Genomic DNA, 18,397 nt, shown 5'->3' on the forward strand with positions numbered 1-18,397 from the left:
TTTTACCTTTTGCCGGGCGGCGATTCGAACAGCGGACCACACAGTTTGTAAGCCAGAACACTATCCACTTGGCTACGTAGCTGTTATTGTCATCAATAGATAATTATCGTTATAAGTTACATTTATATAGCATAGTTTGTGGCGCCCACGAGACGATGCAAACATAACAGTGTTTAACAGAAACATACATTTGTTGGCCACGTGTAGCAATGTTTAGTATGTCCGCCTTGCACGCAGAGGGTCGTGGGTTCAAATCCTGCTCCGACTGAACACCAAAAAAATTTTTATACCCTCCACCATAGGATGGGGGTATATTAACTTTGTCATTCCGTTTGTAACACATCGAAATATTGCTCTAAGACCCCATAAAGTATATATTCTGGGTCGTGGGGAAATTCTGAGTCGATCTGAGCATGTCCGTCCGTCCGTCCGTCTGTTGAAATCACGCTAACTTCCGAACGAAACAAGCTATCGACTTGAAACTTGGCACAAGTAGTTGTTATTGATGTAGATCGGATGGTATTGCAAATGGGCCATATCGTTCCATTTTTACGTATAGCCCCCATATAAATGGACCCCCAAATTTGGCTTGCAGAGCCTATAAGAGAAGCATATTTCATCCGATCCGGCTGAAATTTGGTACATGGTGTTAGTATATGGTATCTAACACTCATGCAAAAATTGGTCCATATTGGTCAATAATTATATATAGCCCCCATATAAACCGATCCCCCGATTTGGCTTGTTGGGCCTCAAAGAGAAGCAAATTTCTTCCGATCCGGTTGAAATTTGGCACATGGTGTTGGTATATGGTCCTTAACATCCTTGCAAAAATTGGTCCACATCGGTCCATAATTATATATAGCCCCCATATAAACCGATCCCCAGATTTGGCTTGCGAAGCCTCAAAGAGAAGCAAATTTCATCCGATACGGCTGAAATTTGGTACATGGTATAACTATATGTCCTCTAACAACCACGCAAAAATTGGTCCATATCGGTCCATAATTATATATAGCCCCCATATAAACCGATCCCCAGATTTGAACTCCGGAGCCTCTTAGAGGAGCAAAATTCATCCGATCCGGTTGAAATTTGATACGTGATGTTAGTATACGGTCTCTAACAACCATGTAAAAATTGGTCCATATTGGTCCATAATTATATAGCCCCCATATAAACCGATTCCCAGATTTGGTTTGCGGATCCTCTAAGAGAAGCAAATTTCATCCGATCCGGCTGAAATAGTTATATATAGCCGATCCCCAATCACACAAAAATTGGTCCATATCGGTTCATAATCATGGTTGCCATTCGAGTCACAAATAATGTAGCAAAATTTTATTCCTATAGAAAATTTTGTCAAATTTTATTTCTATAGAAAATGTTGGCAAAATTTTATTTCTATAAAAAATGTTGTCAAAATTTTAATTCTATAGAGAATGTTGTCAAAATTTTAAATCTTTTGAAAATTTTGTCAAAATTTTAAGTCTTTTGAAAATTTTGTCAAAATTTTATTTCTATAGAAAATTTTGTCAAAATGTTTTTTCTATAGAAAATTTTGTTAAAATCGTATTTCTATAGAAAATTTTGTCCAAATTTACCCAAGTAATTCGATTGTGGATGACAGTCTTCAGTAGAAGTTTCTACGCAATCCATGGTGGAGGGTACATAAGCTTCGGCCTGGCCGAACTTCGAACTTACGTATATACTTGTTTTACTTATATTTTTACATATATACCAAAAATTCCGAAAAGATGTTCGACATTACATATTACTATATTAAATTTTTACAATGAAACTTCGAAATGTGGGTTATTAAAGATTTACAGTAAAAAAAGAACAGTGCTTGATATAAATGAATTAGACTGCGTTTTTGGATGAAATATTATTATACCCTCCACCATAGGATGGGGGGTATATTAACTTTGTCATTCCGTTTGTAACACATCGAAATATTGCTCTAAGACCCCATAATGTATATATTCTGGGTCGTGGTGAAATTCTGAGTCGATCTGAGCATGTCCGTCCGTCCGTTCGTCCATCTGTTGAAATCACGCTAACTTCCGAACGAAACAAGCTATCGACTTGAAACTTGGCACAAGTAGTTGTTATTGATGTAGGTCGGATGGTATTGCAAATGGGCCATATCGGTCCATTTTACGTATAGCCCCCATATAAACGGACCCTCAAATTTGGCTTGCGAGGCCTCTAAGAGAAGCAAATTTCATCCGATCTGGCTGAAATTTGGTACATGGTGTTAGTATATGGTCTCTAAGAACCATGCAAAAATTGGTCCACATCGGTCCATAATTATATATAGCCCCCATATAAACCGATCCCCCGATTTGGTTTGCCGAGCCTCTAAGAGAAGCAAATTTCATCCGATCCGGCTGAAATTTAGTACATGGTATTAGTATATGGTCTCTAACAACCATGCAAAAATTGGTCCACATCGGTCCATAATTATATATAGCCCCCATATAAACCGATCCCCCGATTTGGCTTGCCGAGCCTCTAAGAGAAGCAAATTTCATCCGATCCGGCTGAAATTTGGTACATGGTGTTAGTATATGGTCTCTAACAACCATGCAAAAATTGGTCCACATCGGTCCGTAATTATATATAGCCCCCATATAAACCGATCACCATATTTGACCTCCGGAAGACCAAAATTCATCTGATTCAGTTGAAATTTGGTACGTGGTGTTAATATATGGCCTCAAACTGCCATTCAAAAATTGGTCGAAATCGGTCCATAAAATTAAATAGGCCCCACATAAACCGATCCCCAGATTTGACACCAGAGCCCCTTGGAAGAGCCAAATTCTTCCCATTCGGTTGAAATTTGGTACGTGATGTTAGTATATGGTATCCAACAACCATGCAGGAATTGGTTCCTATAAGCCCATAATTATATATAGCTCCCATATAAACCGATCCCCAGATTTGACCTCCGGTGCCTTTTGGAGAAGCAAAATTCATCCGATCTGCTTGAAATTTGGTACGTGGTAATCGTATATAATATTTAACAACCATGCCAAAAGTGGTTCATATCAGTCCATAATCATATATAGCCACATATAAACCGATCCCGAGATTTGGTTGTGGAGCCTCTTGGAGGAGCAAATTTCATCCGAGTGAGTTGAAATTTGGTACATTGTGCTAGTATATGGTCGTTAACAACCATGCCTAACTAGGTCCATATCGGTCTATAGTTATATATATCCCTCAGATAAATCGATTTCCAATCACACAAAAATTGGTCCATATCAAGTTCATAATTGTATATAGACCCCATATAAGTGACCCCCATATTTCAATTCTGGCTCTCTACGTACCGTGCAAAATGTCCATATCGATTCGTAATTATTTGTATACTTAACTATACATAACTTTTTTGTCTAATATATACCACGTATGGACTAACTCACAATTTAGAAAACGATGTTACCACAACCCAAGTATTTCGATTGTGGATGACAGTCTACGCAATCCATGGTAGAGGGTACATAAGATTCGGCCTGGCCGAACTTACGGCCGTATATACTTGTTTTTTTTTTTATTGCAAAAATAAAAATTTTATAACAAAGAACAAAACGTTTCTGGTATAAAATTTTCGATACAATTCAAAAAATCTTACAAAAGAAGAACGTGAGGATAAACATAAATATTTTTCCATAAAATCCTAAAGTTAACGATCAGCATTCAAAAACACATAATTTTACAACCAACACATACATTTATTTAGGAGTGAGAAATTTTTTGCTACCATATAACACAATTTTAATTGCATTCAAAATATATCGTATTTAGAAATCCAAATAAATATGAATTTTTATTAACGAATAATTTTTTAGATAATTTCATTTTTACCTTTAAGGCCGGTATAAAGTTGGCGTTATCGCGTTAAACTGGCCATGTTTTCACGATACTTTTCTTTAATAATTTGTTTTAAAGAAAATAAACTTATTCAATTGTTGCTTTGGATCATTCCCCACCAAGTTATAATACAATTTGCCGGAAAAAGTTATAATGTTATTCTGGTTTTACCGATTCGAGTTTTGCCGCTAAAATGAGGTATAATTTTAGCGACAAAACTCGAACTCAATGCCCGCTTTAATTTTCGAAAGTATCCGTCAACCCCTCTTTGACTACTTATTAATAAAGAGGAACTAAACTTTGTTTTTATAGATCTTACTGTTTAATTTTCACTCTTTCCTCCTTTTTTCATTTTACTGTCATAACTCTAAAAAGTGTACACTGAAAAAAATATTGTCGTGAGACCAAAGATTTCATGTCCTTAAAATAAGAATACAAATTTTGCTTAGCTTAGAAGACGCATTTCTCTAATATAAAGTTTTTTCCTTGTTCAAAAGTCGATAATCTTTTCAATGAAGTCGTGTTGTCCTTATAATTAAGTGATTTGACTTAAAAATGGGTATCATAACATGAAAGAAAAATTTTTCGGGCTAAGGTCAACTTAACTTTAATAATTCAGAAAAAATTTTTTAAAATTAATGAACTTATCTTTAAATTTGTTGCATTTTTGCATCTTGACTACAAAGCAAAAAATCGTTAAAAAATAGGACATGTTTTTCAACATTTTATTTTAAAGACGTTTTTTACTTGAAACATGGCATAATTTCGTGCCTGAATTTAGAAAATTAAGTTGTCGTTAACTTGTTTTTAACGGACTTTGATAGCATAACTATGAAGAAAAAAAGTTGAAAAAGCGCTTCGTAGAGTCTAGTACACATACCCCAAATTTAAAAGAGAATAGTGTCTTAAAAGTATCCTTACTTGAATTCTCCCCTTCTTTGGCTCGTAATCAATACCAAAATTGTTAAAGTAGAGACAAAATCTTTGGGACCGGGCATGTTTTTTTTTTAGTGTATAGTGGCCTTTCGTTAGTTTTTATGAAGAGCCCTTTGTAATTTTTATATTTTCCACTGTTGTTTTTATTATTTCCTTTGTTTGAATATTTTGACATACTCCGAAAATTATAAACAAATCTGATGCTCTTTATTTCAAATGTCTTTTCTCTTGGTTCTGAATCCTCATTTTAATATTCAAATTAAATAATACTTTCACTTAACCCTCTAATACCCAAGCTTCATTTAATAAGGAAGCTTTTAGTAAAACACACCTTAATGGCCAGTTTCTCATCCTCCGATTAATTTTAACCGGTGGATAGACTTCCGGTTAGTAAAATTTTTGTATGGAATCAGCTGTTTTATCGACACGATAAATAATAACAAGACATTGAGAAACTGGCCCTAAGACAACAAAAATGGGCAAAATAAAAAGAAAACTTATTTGAAACTATTCACACGCAGAGAAGAAACATGATTGTCACAATCATATTTGAAGAGCAAAATAATATGATAGGATCTATTTTTGCGGCGACCATGTAACATTTTCACCTGCAACCATGTTGGCTAAGTGAACATGGTTCTAAGAAAAATATAATTGTCCTCATCTAAAATGTTATTATATTGATAAAAAGAATTTTGTTTGAATGAAAAGACAATGGTCACGATTTAAAATGTTATGGTATTTATTAAAAATGTTTTTTCCTAGTTAAAAGAACATGGTCACAACCTAAAATGTTTTGATCTTTATGAAAAAAACTTTTTTCATCGTCGAAAAAAGGACGCCACTTGAGAAAAGAAAACACAAAACTAACTTTATTTATTTGATTTTATTTATTTATAAACTAATGCATTGTTTATTTGTATTTATAATGCCGTTCAAGCAAACATCATATATTTTTACAGACTCTATTTTATTTCAATTTCAACAATAAGTAATTATTCCGTATTTAAATCGTGCCCATCAAATGTACAAACGCAGACATCATGTAACTGCAAATAAAAATAAATAATACCATATAGCAAAATGCAGAACAAAAAACAGGTACATTTTTTCAATTACACTTTCCTTTTTTGTGTTCACATAAAACCACGTGCCACTTCAAATAAATTAACACAAAACACAGTAAATCCGTATTCTCCGTCCATTCCAAGAAACAATCAACACACGACTGACGCGCAAAATGAAAATCGTGTGTACCTGCTCAATGTTTTTATAAAATTCTTTTTGCTGCAAAAAAGTTAAAAAATTAAATGGTCACGAAAAAAATGTAAATGGTCTTTATGGCTATGTAATGGTTCTAGACATGTCTATACCTAACCTATAAAAATACTTTTTTCCCTGTAAAAGTTGAATGGTCAGATACATGATTTTCCCGACCATTTAATGGTCTCAAATTCTATCATTCAAATGATAGAACATGTTTGCGGTATTTGAGAACCATCCAAATGCTTATTGCCACCATACATTTTTCTCCGGTCGAAAACTATTTTTACAAAGACAAAATACATGGTTTTCGCGACAATTACATGCTCTAGATAAGTATTAAATGGATGCGGCAACCATGTCCAAACATGGTTTTTCTGTGCGTGCAAGAGGCTTTACAGCATATGCTGAATTTTACCGTATACATTTTTCTTGCTTAGTTCTCTTGCTTTTGTGTCGTTAACGTTGAAAATTTAATCAGCTGGAAAAAAATTGGGGCATTAGAGGGTTAAGCATATCAAATTTTTGGCGAAGTCTTATATCACAACATGGTGATTTGTTAAGAGCTTGATAACTTTTTTTAAAAAAAAAAACGCATAAAATTTGCAAAATCTCATCGGTTCTTTATTTGAAACGTTAGATTGGTCCATGACATTTACTTTTTGAAGATAATTTCATTTAAATGTTGACCGCGGCTGCGTCTTAGGTGGTCCATTCGGAAAGTCCAATTTTGGGCAACTTTTTCGAGCATTTCGGCCGGAATAGCCCGAATTTCTTCGGAAATGTTGTCTTCCAAAGCGGGAATAGTTGCTGGCTTATTTCTGTAGACTTTAGACTTGACGTAGCCCCACCAAAAATAGTCTAAAGGCGTCAAATCGCATGATCTTGGTGGCCAACTTACCGGTCCATTTCTTGAGATGAATTGTTCTCCGAAGTTTTCCCTCAAAATGGCCATAGAATCGCGAGCTGAGTGGCATGTAGCGCCATCTTGTTGAAACCACATGTCAACCAAGTTCAGTTCTTCCATTTTTGGCAACAAAAAGTTTGTTAGCATCGAACGATAGCGATCGCCATTCACCGTAACGTTGCGTCCAACAGCATCTTTGAAAAAATACGGTCCAATGATTCCACCAGCGTACAAACCACACCAAACAGTGCATTTTTCGGGATGCATGGGCAGTTCTTGAACGGCTTCTGGTTGCTCTTCACTCCAAATGCGGCAATTTTGCTTATTTACGTAGCCATTCAACCAGAAATGAGCCTCATCGCTGAACAAAATTTGTCGATAAAAAAGCGGATTTTCTGCCAACTTTTCTAGGGCCCATTCACTGAAAATTCGACGTTGTGGCAGATCGTAAGTCTATTCATGATGAAATGTCAAAGCATACTGAGCATCTTTCTCTTTGACACCATGTCTGAAATCCCACGTGATCTGTCAAATACTAATGCATGAAAATCCTAACCTCAAAAGAATCACCCTTTATATGTTTACCTCAAATTTGTAAATTTATTATTTACGTAATTTCCAGGTTAGAAGCAAAGACGACGTTAATAATAAAAATAGAGGAATAATGCATATTGTAGCTTATTATCTCCGAAATGAAAAATAATAGTTTTCTGTGTCAATTAAACAAAAAGTATTGGTGACAACCACAACCACTAAATTGGAAATAATAATTTCTAATTCTAGTAGGTTGAAAAACTGCGTATTAAGTTTAAGTTTACTGAAAACATAAAATGTATTTTTTAAATGTCGTTTTATATTTTTCCGCAGCAAGTATTGTTTCTACTTTTAGTGTAACTTTCCCAAAAATATCGTGTTTGGACGTTGGTTGTAAGAATTATATGCTTCTGTGCAAACATTTTTCGTATTAAAAAATTTATTCACGTAAACATATTATGTTGTAACATATTAAAATATCGATTGCAAGCATAATATACTAGTTTTCAAACACAATATTCTTGTACCCACACATATTGATTTAATTTTTTTTTGTCCCAAACATCTTATTTTTGTATCCAAACATATAAAAAACACACTTTTTCCACCGTGTACTTAAATGAAAGGTATTAAAATGACGAATAATCGTATAATAATTGGATCTGTGATAAGTTAAGTGGTTCAAAAAATATCGATGCGAAGAAACCAAATTTTCAAAAAAATCGTATTTTACAATGGACCTTTTCCGTCAGGAATAAATTTAAAACGGCAATATTCACTAAAACCATATTGAATATTCGCTTTAAAATACACATACGTTTTATTTTAATTTTCTACAATCGTTTTGGTATTGCTTTTGTGGGTTTTTATTCAGAAATTTATGAAAAACACAAATGTTATGATATTTTCCGACGCAAACGGCAGTGCATTTGAGAGACACTTCGACGCAAACTTTAGGATATTTTGTTGGCAGAGTCCTCTGATGCTTCAGTTTTGCTATGACAAGACTGCATCTTCTTCTCAATTATCTTTGCACAAATTGAAATTGGTGATGCCATATGTGTATTTTTTTAATTGGAAATACAAATGAAATTAATGGAGACGGAGAAACACGTTGGTAGTATTGATTTGATTTTTTAATTGTGTCCGTAAACAATTTGTATGTAACCCTAAACCGCGATAGTAAGCCACTATGAAAGTTTTAATGATTTCATTGATCGATTACATTTTTTCCAACAGCTTCACTAGTCGCTTCATTGGTTTGAAAATATGTCCACGACGAATTATCCATTTTTTTGTACGGCAAATTGCTGATTTTCAAAAATTTATTTGCAGGCAAATTTCTGTTAATTTCCGTTTTTTTTTAAAGCTTTTGTAAATTTTATATGTATGTGTCAATACCACATATTTCAACAACATCGAGAGTCAGTTGTTAAGAAGATGCCACAAATTCCTGATGGTTTTTTAAACCTTTTTCTTTCAATGGGTCGTAGTTGGTTCTACACTGGATTGATTACCGCCTTCCGGGACGCTCTGAGGCTCACCAAAGATAATTGAGAAGAAGATGCAGTCTTGTCATAGCAAAACTGAAGCACCAGAGGACTCTGCCAACAAAATATCATAAAGTTTGCGTCGACGTGTCTCTCAAATGTACTGCCGTTTGCGTCGGAAAATATCATAACATTTGTGTTTTTCATAAATTTCTGAATAAAAACCCACAAAAGCTATACCAAAACAATTGTAGAAAATTAAAATAAAACTTATGTGTATTTTAAAGCGAATATTCATTATGGTTTTATGTGAATATTGCCGTTTTGAATTTATCCCTGGGCAGAGCACAATGCTTAATCTTGTTATACTCAATTATCTTTGGGCTCACTTAGACTATTCAGTCCATTGTGATACCACATTGGTGAACTTCTCTCTTATCACTGACTGCTGCCCGATTCCATGTTAAGCTCAATGACAAGCTTAACACGGAATCGGGCAGCACTCAGTGATAAGAGAGAAGTTCACCAATGTGGTATCACAATGTTCACGTTACCGCGAGTGCACTGTACTTTCATATTTTTGTATTTCCAATTGTTCCCAGCAAAAACTCTCATTACCCGGTAATCTTGTAGGTAAGCCTATTTAAAAATTAATAACCACTTATTAATTGGCATCCCTTCGAATTACATTTACATACACATGTCCTAGAAGGAAAGTACTTCTCCCCAGGCATACTTTCGGCCATAAAATAAGTAGTGCATTTAAAGCATATAATCACCTAATATGTAATGACTTATTCGTAGATACACCAAAGCTTGCAAAATAGCCACTTATTGTCTCAGGCAACCAAATCTCGGAAATATTGATTGATTTAATGTTTCCGATTACAATGGATCAAAATATGGCGAGTGATGCTGTAATAGGAGAACTACTTGAATAGAAACGAATATTGTATAAATAAACAAAAAAATTAATAAATAATCTAAATAAGATGCAAATTAATTTCACACTTAAAATAGAAATAAATGTAGGTTGTTTAAGGGAGTTGGATTCGTGAATTACGTTATAATATATCCAATAGCCAATTCACATAAGGTTCAAAATCTACTAAAAGTGGATTTTAAGTCTCTTTTTTATAAGGTAAATGGCATTTGAAATTTAGTTTAAGCGCATTTTGGAAATGTAATGTAAATGAGGTATAAGAAAGCATTTATTTAAAACATAATATGATAATGTCATTAAACACAATTATTATGAAATGTTTGTGATAAAAATTTCTTAATGGAAAATTTTTCAGAATTACCGTTACATTACATATTCTTTTTGATTTTTTATGTAAGTGCTCGATTATGTGAATAATTATACCTAATGGTACCATCATTTATTCTATTTTATTAATTCGTTAACTACAACTGCATAAAATTTGAGAATAACAATTCGAAAATTACCGAAAAGTATTTATTTTCGTCATTACAAGTTAGTCATTATAACTCGCCGCAATGTAATGCAACGTGTAATGACAGCTTTACTCCTGGTAATGTCAATTGTAATGAGATGTGGTTACCTAATTTTTGCTGGGTTGTTTTTCCAATTGTTTTTCTAGAAAAATATTTATAATTTACAATATGGCATCTCAGTTATGTATACAAAATTCAAAACAATTCTCATTTTATAGAACAGTTCTACGAGTTTTTGAAAAGAGCTGCTCATTGCATCGGTACGGAGCTGTCTTGTCGACACGCCCTTTTTAAAAAGTGCCGAGCTTCATGTGTGCTCCGGCACTCAAGTAAAAAAGGCTTTTATATTTTTTCAGCTCATTCTTGAGCAAAATTCAAACACTGAAGAAAAGTTGCCTCTCATCAAGTGTACATGAAAATTTTTTTGTAAACTAGTGTAATTGTGGTATTTATTTGCCACATTCTTGATCTTTCCACCCAAAATTGATCAGTATCAAATTGCTATAATAATTTTGCAAAAATTTAGCTCCGAAAATTTGAATGAAATGTAAATTTGATTGTAAGTTTGGTTATACTGTTAATCTCATTACCATTTGGATGGCATCAACTTGTTTTCATAATAGATAATTGTGCGTCGAATAGACAAATTTATATCGACTTAGCAGTCAAGCCGCCGCCGAACAGTGGTTCCAAATCGCTTTTTTGGGAAATAATTCTGCAACTTTTGAACGGATAAAGATATCAACATGATAATGATACCGTTTTTGTGTGAACGCTGAGGTATTTTTCTCTAAGTTTGAACATTTGTGGGTCCCTGGTGATTCCACGTGCTGACCTGTAGGCGTTGAAAGTTCGTCACCTCTGGGGTATGAAATTTGGTTTATCTTTATCCATTCAAATGTTGCAGAATTATTTCCAAAAAAGCGATTTAAAACCACTGTGCCCCGCTGGAGGCAAACAATTAGTGTTAGTGCTGATAAGTCCCCGGTCTTGCACATAGATGGCATCGCTAGTATTAAATGCATATTATTTTTATATAGTACCAACCTTCAAATGATTCGTGTCAAAATTTAACGTCTGTAAGTCAATTAGTTTGTGAGATAGAGCGTCTTTTGTGAAAAAAATGGAAAAAAAGTAATTTCGTGTTTTGATAAAATACTGTTTTCTGAAGGGGAAAAATACGGTGGAAGCAAAAACTTGGCTTGATAATGAGTTTCCGGACTCTGCCCAGGGAAATCAACAATAATTGATTGGTATGCAAAATTCAAGCGTGGTGAAATGAGCATGGAGGACGGTGAACGCAGTGGACGCCCGAAAGAGGTGGTTACCGATGAAAACATCAAAAAAATCCACAAAATGATTTTGAATGACCGTAAAATTAAGTTGATCGAGATAGCAGAGGCCTTAAAGATATCAAAGGAACGTGTTGGTCATATCATTCATCAATATTTGGATATGCGGAAGCTCTGTGCAAAATGGGTGCCGTGCGAGCTCACATTTGACCAAAAACAACAACGTGTTGATGATTCTGAGCGGTGTTTGCAGCTGTTAACTCGTAATACACCCGAGTTTTTCCTTCAATACGTGACAATGGATGAAACATGACTCCATCACTACACTCCTGAGTCCAATCGACAGTCGGCTGAGTGGACAGCGACAGGTGAACCGTCTCCGAAGCGTGGAAAGACTCAAAAGTCCGCTGGCAAAGTAATGGCCTCTGTTTTTTGGGATGCGCATGGAATAATTTTTATCGATTATCGTGAGAAAGGAAAAACCATCAACAGTGACTATTATATGGCGTTATTGGAGCGTTTGAAGGTCGAAATCGCGGCAAAACGGCCCCATATGAAGAAGAAAAAAGTGTTGTTCCACCAAGACAACGCACCGTGCCACAAGTCATTGAGAACGATGGCAAAAATTCATGAATTGGGCTTCAAATTGCTTCCCCACCCACCGTATTCTCAAGATCTGGCCCCCAGCGATTTTTCTTGTTCTCAGACCTCAAAAGGATGCTCGCAGGGGAAAAAATTGGCTGCAATGAAGAGGTGATCGCCGAAACTGAGGCCTATTTTGAGGCAAAACCGAAGGAGTACTACCAAAATGGTATCAAAAAATTGGAAGGTCGTTATAATCGTTGTATCGCTCTTGAAGGGAACTATGTTGAATAATAAAAACGAATTTTGACAAAAAAATGTGTTTTTCTTTGTTAGACCGGGGACTTATCTGCCAATCAGCACGACTTGAGCTCTTACTTAATAGTTTTTAATGCTATACGATATTAGTTGATAATAAATCATGAATTTTAAGCTATATATCCACTATGAAAGCTAAAGCTTTTTTGCTAAATATTGAACCCAATCAATTATACTTAACATAAACCAATTATAACAAAATAATATTATAGGTTTTTTATATTCTAACTTTTTATTGTTGTATGTGCTTTTAATAGGTTGCTGCTGCATTGCGAGAGATGCGACGTGTGGATGAGGAAATGAAAAAGAAAGAGAAGGAAAAAGAAAAAGAGAAGGAACTTCAAGACGCATTAAATAGCCCAGATACAGGAAATCCATTGGAGGATTGTGAGAGGTGAGTGATTCACAAAGTCCATCAAGCTTTTCATACTAAGAAGTTCCCTACATTGTGGGTTGCGAACAGAAGGTTTGTATAAGATACAGAAATCTCGACAAAATTTGTGATCGGCTTATGCAAGATATTTTGTTTGTGTTTTTTATGAGTTTATATAATGAATGAAAATGAAATGAAAAATGCCCCACCTGTAAGGTCACGAATTCCAATTTGGAGATTGGTTTATGTGGAGAATGATACTGCCAAAATGTCAAGTTGATATCTAGTTTCATTCGTGAGTTGATATGATATCATCAGACGACCTGAAATATATATTCTCTATGAGGTCTGAGACCAATATTCCGATGCATTACGAAAGGATACAAAAAGTGTTGACTTTTTTTACAGGATGTGAAAACAATTTAATAAGGACAAACATGTTGTTTACTTAGTTCTCAGCACTTTTTCTGTAATACAAACGTTTTTTGTCAAGATGGAGAATCGAACTGCGGACAGGCGTTGCCAAAATTGTTTCATCTAAAACCGCTACATTTGCTAAAAAAAGTCACATTTTTATTGAAATTTAAAAAAAATAAAATTTAAGAAACAAATAATATAAAAATTAATTTTAATTGTACTTTTGTGAGACTATGACAATATTTAAGACATATTAGGCCCGTTCGCCTACTCGATACATTTTGATTATAGTCATAACATTTTATTTGTTTTCTCCAAAAAAGCCAGTAAAAAACCGTACTACGGACATATCTGACATCTTGCTTATATATTCTATATGTCAGTTAGGATGCTGAAAATTTTTCAGTTAAAGTTAACCGGAGAGAAGATATTTCGATTTTACTTTCTGTTAACTGGGAGTTAAAACCTAACAGAGCTACATGAAAATGGCCGTGAGATATAGAGAAGTTTAATTGAACATTTTACCAGTAAAAACTTGCAAGAGGTATCACACAATTATCAGTTGTTTTTAGTCAATAACAAATCATGTGTGCGTTATATTGCACAATTTTAAACGTAGTAGAAAATGTTAATATGTTTAGTTTTAATTTGTTTAAACCCGGTAAATGAGCTAATTTTTTTATTATTTATTTAAGCAATTATTGTACATACTTTGCGCTTAACTAATACTGCAACTAGTCTCTAGGTAAATAAAGGACTAACCACACACAAAAAAATTTTTTCTGATCCAGTCACGAAATAAATTGATCCAATTAATATTTTAATTGAAATGTCTTCAATCACAGAAATGATAGTATCAATTAAAAAATTAATTGATCCAATTAAAAAATTAATTGATACTATTAATGTTTGTGATTGATTTTTGTTTCAATTAAAAAAAATTTGTTGATTCAATTAAATTTTTAATTGAATATTTTTTAAAACTCAATTAAAATTTTAATTGGAAAATTTTTTGTGAAATTTTTTTCTGTGCAGTAGTTCAAATGTTGGTGTCGATAGACGTGAAGTAAATTATCTTAATTCAAGGAATTATTGAATTAAGAAAATTTATGTAAAAAAAGTTATTCGATTGTGTAGTTCGGTTTTACGTAGTAAAACGGATTACGGATCGAGGATTAAAGCGCCTTAATCTTCTAGGTTGATGTGAAGGTTCTAGTAATTTTACAGCTTCGCGGTTTACGTGTTGCTGAACTGTACTTATTTAAGTCTCGATGCAGGTCCTTATTTTGGAACATACTATGGACCATTAACAGCTAATCTTATTGCTTTATTCTAAAATTTTTGATTTTTTTCTATAGCACAATTTGATGCGCCGCCCAAAGTTGAATACCATATAGCCATATTGACTTTAGTGTTTGCTTATATATTAGGAGTTTGTTGTCATTTGAAAGAACGGAATTTCTGCCCATTAACTATTGTATGTTACGATATTTGATATCCAATTCTCCACGTTTTTTATCGAAGTGGTCTTTCCAAGTTAATTTGGAATCCAGTATAAATCCAAGATATTTTGTGGAATTTGTATGCGGTACTTGTTCTGTATTTATGTATAGAGGCTTATATTGCGTATTGATTTTTGCAAAGTCGACGTGTAGAGATTTGCTGTTGTTCAATTTTAGACCCAATCAGTTGTCCATTGATAAACTTTGTTGAGGCCTTCCTGGAGTTGGCTTATGGGATGCGATGCGAATGCACATCATATTATATGGGGAAGTAGTGATACTAATGCAAGGGGAGAGTCGCTAATAGAGTTTATTTTGCGTACTAATCTGGTAGTTTGCAACAAGGGAGATGCCCCAACCTTTGTCACTAAAAACAGGCAAGAGCTTTTGGACATCACCTTGGCCTCGCAAGAACTGAATGAAATGATATCTGAGTGGCAGGTTTTAAGTGAACACAGCTTCTCAGATCATCGCTACATCAGTTTCAAATTTGATGTTCATACCACCAAGACCATATTTCCGCCAAATGTTAGGAAAGCTGACTTGAATTGGTATAGGGAATCGTTCAATATGATGATACCGGAAATACCAGAGACAAATATGAGCACTGTGCAAGTTATCGAACATGCAGTGGAGAGGATTACTAAGGCCTTCAACATTTCACTGAAAGCTGCATGCCCTAAAGGGAAGCCAAGGGGGGAAAATCGACCACCATGGTGGTCTACGGAGTTAGGTAATATGAGGAAATCGTGCAGGAAGCTCTTTAACAAAGCAAAGTCCTCCAGAGCTCCTGTGGATTGGGACGCTTACAAGAAGAATCTGAGAGGATACAAGCGAGAACTGAGAAAGGCTCAGCATAACTCAGCATGATTACTGCAGCAGCATTGAGAATACGTTCGAGGCTTCCAGACTACGGAAGGTGCTAGCATCCACGAGCTCCGCTCCAGGTTTCATTAAAACATCGGAGGGCAATTGGACAACGTCCAGTGAGGAGACGCTGGAGGTACTATTGGACACACATTTTCCTGGAAATCAGACGGTTGAACCATGCACTGGAGGTGCCACAGTGGCTCAGCGGTCGTTTCCTATCGAGGAAATTGTGTCAGAATCCAGAATAAAATGGGCGTTAAATAGCTTTGGATCATGCAAATCCCCCGGACCTGATGGAATTACTCCGGCGGAGTTACAAGCGGTGGCTGACAGAATTATCCCCTGGTTGTCGGCGATATATATAGGATGTATCAACTTAGCATATATTCCACGAAAGTGGAGAGAATCAAAAGTCGTTTTCATACCTAAAGCGGGAAAAGCCTCTCACTCGAATGCGAAGGATTTCCGACCAATCAGCTTATCATCATTCCTACTTAAGACTCTGGAGAGGATGATAGATATTTATCTTAGAACTAGCGTCGATTCAAGTTTGCTCTCGAAACGACAACATGCATACTCGAAGGGCAGGTCTACTGAGACCGCATTACATGAACTAGTCAGCTTTATTGAAAGCTCACTATCTGTCAAAGAATACACAATCGTGGCATTTCTAGACATCGAAGGGGCGTTCAATAACGTCCATCCGAGCTCGATATTAAATGGACTGATAACTCTAAATGTTGATCCAGGTATACTTAGGCTGTTAGACGAACTTCTAAGGAAGAGACGCATTTCAGCCACACTAGGACAAGCAAACATACAAAGGTATGTGAACAGAGGCACTCCTCAAGGAGGAGTTCTATCACCTCTTCTTTGGAATGTTGCTATAAACGACCTTCTGGTTTCCCAAGAAAAAGAAAGGATACAAGTGGTGGCATACGCAGATGATGTGGCGCTAGCAGTCAGGGGAAAATTCCCATCAACAGTTAGAGATATTATACAGAGAGCCCTCCGGATAACTGAGAAATGGGCGAAAGATAATGGTCTTGGGGTAAATCCTGCAAAGACAGAACTAGTCATGTACTGCAAAGATCGCAAAACTCCCACGGTTAGGCCCATTTCCTTAGGGGGTATTGAAATTCCCTTTAGGGAGTGTGCAAAATACCTTGGTATTATTTTGGACAGGAAGCTGAACTTTAAGCTTAATATTGAAGAAAGGGCGAGGAAAGCAACGGTAGCTTTATACTCGTGCAAAAAGGCAATAGGGAAAAAGTGGGGACTAAAACCGAAAATTGTGCTTTGGCTATACACGGCAGTGGTTAGACCTATAATGCTATATGGTGTTGTAGTCTGGTGGCCGGCACTTCACCAGCCGACAAGTTTAGACAAAGTTCAGCGTATGGCGTGCTTGTGTATCTCAGGTGCATTCAGCAAGACAGGAACAAACTCCCTTAATGTCATACTGCATCTATTGCCTTTAGACATTTTGGCCAAACAGTCAGCTGCAACAACGGCTGTGCGGTTGCGCGAGCTATCGCTGCTAATAAGACATTCATGCCATACACCGTCATATGCCTGAGAAATGCCCAAGAAAACTGTGGAAGTGCTTATTTCCAAAGGCTTTATTGATATTTTCAGTTACCCTATGTACTTGTTCGATTGTTGAGTGCTGTTTGCGAAAGCCAAATTGATGGTCAGGTATGATATCCTTCGAATGGCGATAGCCAAATTGATGCTCAGGTATGATATCCTTCGAATGGACAAGGTGCTCCAGTCTTTTGCGGAATAATATTTCATAGAGCTTCCCTATAACTGGTAGAAGCGATATAGGTCTATATGAGTTGGGATCATGAGGGGTTTTGCACGATTTGGGTATCATGACTATTTCTGCAACTTTCCAGCAGCTAGGTATATATTTAAATTTTAGAAAAGCGTTCATTATTGCGGTCAAGCGCGCGAAACTATGGTATGGTACGTTTTTAACGACATCACTCTTTAATTGGTCGAAACCACCAGATTTGTTGTTTTTGAGTTGTTTGACCTCATTGCACACTTCTCTAAAAGAAATGTTGTCAATAGGAATTTCGGCATGGATCGATTGTTGGCGAAGATTTTTATTTGCATTATTTGGTATTTGCGAATAATTTGAAAATGTAGATTGTAGATTTTGTGCGAACTCATCTGCTTGTTCAATGCCGCTCTTAGCCCATTTTCCATTCCGTTTTAATATTGCTACTTTTTTTTAATTGAATATTTTTTAAAACTCGATTAAAATTTTAATTGGAAACATTTTCGTGAATTTGTCACTGAGCTAACATGTAATCGGGCTGCACTCAGTGATAAGAGAAAAGTTCACCATCTAACCTAACCTATGCACATAAGCAAAGATTTATAATTTTACAAACGAATGCCCTGTTACAAACGAACTTTCAAAAATAGAAAAAAAAAAATCCAAATTGATTCGAATTCGAGTGACTGCTTCTCTTTCGAATGGGGTTTCGTACGATTTACAGGAATGTCTCATAATTCACCATACATTTTGAATGCCGCCAACCTATCAATTGTTTACATTT

The 18,397-nt window shown here is 35.3% G+C and overlaps 1 protein-coding gene and 1 long non-coding RNA gene across 2 annotated transcripts in view; both read left to right on the top strand.

The window, feature by feature from the left end:
• Positions 1–18,397, top strand: part of Myo81F (unconventional myosin 81F) — a 189,983-nt gene that overhangs the window by 100,157 nt on the left and 71,429 nt on the right. The window contains exon 11 of the mRNA XM_075290991.1: positions 12,920–13,056. Coding sequence (XP_075147106.1) covers positions 12,920–13,056 — 137 coding nt within the window. The remainder of the gene's footprint in view (positions 1–12,919; positions 13,057–18,397) is intronic.
• Positions 9,614–10,571, top strand: LOC142239663 (uncharacterized). The gene is made up of 2 exons (XR_012723092.1): positions 9,614–9,645; positions 9,817–10,571. It is a non-coding gene; the product is annotated as an uncharacterized LOC142239663 (long non-coding RNA).

The sequence above is a fragment of the Haematobia irritans genome, chromosome 1 (genome assembly GCF_050003625.1).
Source record: "Haematobia irritans isolate KBUSLIRL chromosome 1, ASM5000362v1, whole genome shotgun sequence".
Taxonomy (NCBI): domain Eukaryota; kingdom Metazoa; phylum Arthropoda; class Insecta; order Diptera; family Muscidae; genus Haematobia; species Haematobia irritans.